The sequence below is a fragment of the Procambarus clarkii genome, unplaced genomic scaffold (assembly GCF_040958095.1).
Source record: "Procambarus clarkii isolate CNS0578487 unplaced genomic scaffold, FALCON_Pclarkii_2.0 HiC_scaffold_334, whole genome shotgun sequence".
Taxonomy (NCBI): Eukaryota; Metazoa; Arthropoda; class Malacostraca; order Decapoda; family Cambaridae; genus Procambarus; species Procambarus clarkii.
The window spans coordinates 102,158-104,607 of record NW_027189367.1 but is presented as its reverse complement, the minus strand read 5'-3'; the positions used below and the strand labels follow the sequence as shown (position 1 = coordinate 104,607).

Sequence of the window (2,450 nt, the reverse complement as noted above, 5' to 3'; positions counted from 1 at the left end):
TAGTTTACATTCGATGGCCTAGGAAATTAATTTAAGTCTAGAGAGTATGACCAAAAAACTCTATTTAAGTCTTGACCCTAAGATCTCCATTTAAGGCTACGGGCTGGGAAGTTTACCTTTAACACTATGGGAATTTTACATGTAAGTCTACAGGAACTTCATACCACATCTCTCTTCCCAAAAAAATAAACGGGTCCTCTAAGTCACACCATTTAAATTTTGCAGGAAAAGTCTTCTGGAACAAAAATTACATTGAAATCAACAGGTAGTTTACACTTAAGACTGATAATTTCAAACTTCATCTTACACCAAAATTTGAAAATGCCAAGTCTATGTAATACCATTTAAAAAACATAGGAAACGTCTGCTGGAAAAATTACATTTAAGTCTATGGGAATTTTTCGTGAAAATGAATGGGAATTTCACGCCCTATCTCGCCCACAAATTTTTAAAATGCACCACCATAGTCATACTGTCTTGCCTATGTACAGAGATTGTTGGAGCATGGAAAGACATAGATGACATTCGTCTCGTTCAAAACATTTTCTTTGGATTTGGAAGAGTTCTTCATGAACAAGTTTGCTGAATTCAGTAACATCTACACGAAACACTGTCACTATATAAAAATTCATGGAATTGTTAAAAAGAAATAATAATAATAATTAAATTAGCAATAATTCCAATTTAAATAATGATAGTAATTAAATTAATAGTAATAATAATTAAAAATATTGAAAATAATTAAAATTAAATAGAAATCATGATATGTAAAACACAATTAATACATATGTAAGCAAATAACAAAAAACATTACCCAAGATATTTATAAAATATTGGTTTTGTTTGTTGCCACAGATCGCTACTGCTCCACCCAGCTTGGTACACTTACCATCAATGGTTACTTGATTGACTGCAATTGTACCCACGGTGAAGGGTCGAAGCTGCGCATAACCAAACAGGATACAGGTAAGTCTCTGTCGGCCGTGATGAACGGTCCAAGCTGCACTTACAAACAATACATTAAAAAAATATTGTAAATGAATGTATGTTTAGTACATTTATATAGTTGGTTAGTTTACATAGGTTTACAGTGAACTATTTATCTTAAAGAAAGTGTTAAAAAACATAACATGAATGTCTGACATTGAGAATACAGTTTAAAGGATTAATTTAAACTAATCATTCAATGGCTTTATACAAAAAAAAAATACACCTTAGGCAGTCTCCATGTATATGATTCTGGGGCAAACCCAGATCAAAATCATTCCCAACACAGTTCATGCAACATAGATCTGACTTCCATAGAACTCAACATTCCTAACAGTAAGGCGTCTCTTTGTCACAGCAGTTCCTTCAAAATTACAATTATCCAGCTGGGGGTCTCACTGCTTTTACTGCTGACAAGTTGTTTTATTGTATGCTGTATACCTGCTGCACCATGATATATATGTATCACTCATTCTTAAGTTGTATTACCTGACAACTAAGTTTGTTCTTCTGGGATAGTTGGAGTGGCAGTGACTATAATAAATAAAAAGGAATTGATTGAGTTTGCTGGATGTGCGATTCCCTTCAAACAAAAGGATACCATTCGTTTGTAAACAATTTCTTGAAGTGTAGATGTGGACATAAGGCCCGTTATGAGATTGCAATGAGTGCATGGATAAACACCCAAGATTCGTCTTGAACATTTTCTCAATTCACAATTAAGGTTACCAAAATCAACACTTTGAAGGTGGCATAGTTCTCAGTCATGCAGGCATAGTTCACAGTCATGCAGGCATAGGTCATAGTCATGCAGGCATAGATCACAGTCATGCGGGCATAGTTCACAGTCATGCAGGCATAGGTCATAGTCATGCAGGCATAGATCACAGTCATGCGGGCATAGTTCACAGTCATGCGGGCATAGATCATAGTCATGCGGGCATAGATCACAGTCATGCGGGCATAGATCACAATCATGTGGGCATGGATCACAGTCATGCGGGCATAAATCACAGTCTTGCGGGCATAGTTCAAAGTCATGCAGGCATGGATTACAGTCATGCGGGCATAGTTCACAGTCATGCGGGCATAGTTCACAGTCATGCGGGCATAGATCATAGTCATGCGGGCATAAATCACAGTCATGCAGGCATAGATCACAATCATGTGGGCATGGATCACAGTCATGCGGGCATAGATCACAGTCATGCGGGCATAGATCACAGTCATGCGGGCATAGATCACAGTCATGCGGGCATAGATCCCAGTCATGCAGGCATAGATCACAGTCATGCGGGCATAGATCACAGTCATGCGGGCATAGATCACAGTCATGCGGGCATAGATCACAGTCATGCGGGCATAGATCACAGTCATGTGGGCATAGATCACAGTGATGCGGGCATAGTTCAAAGTCATGTGGGCATAGATCACAGTCATGCGGGCATAGATCACAGTCATGC

The 2,450-nt window shown here is 38.1% G+C and overlaps 1 protein-coding gene across 1 annotated transcript; it reads right to left on the bottom strand.

The window, feature by feature from the left end:
- Nucleotides 1-1,695: 1,695 nt before the first annotated feature.
- On the bottom strand, nucleotides 1,696-2,238 carry LOC138361376 (uncharacterized). The gene has a single exon (XM_069320733.1). It carries the CDS (start codon nucleotides 2,236-2,238, stop codon nucleotides 1,696-1,698), a length of 543 nt encoding a protein of 180 aa, XP_069176834.1.
- Between the last annotated feature and the right edge of the window lie 212 nt (nucleotides 2,239-2,450).

Bases quoted from the DNA above. Each gene is read 5' to 3' on its own strand.
- LOC138361376 (XM_069320733.1), bottom strand. From the start codon at position 2,238: ATGACTGTGATCTATGCCCGCATGACTGTGATCTATGCCCGCATGACT.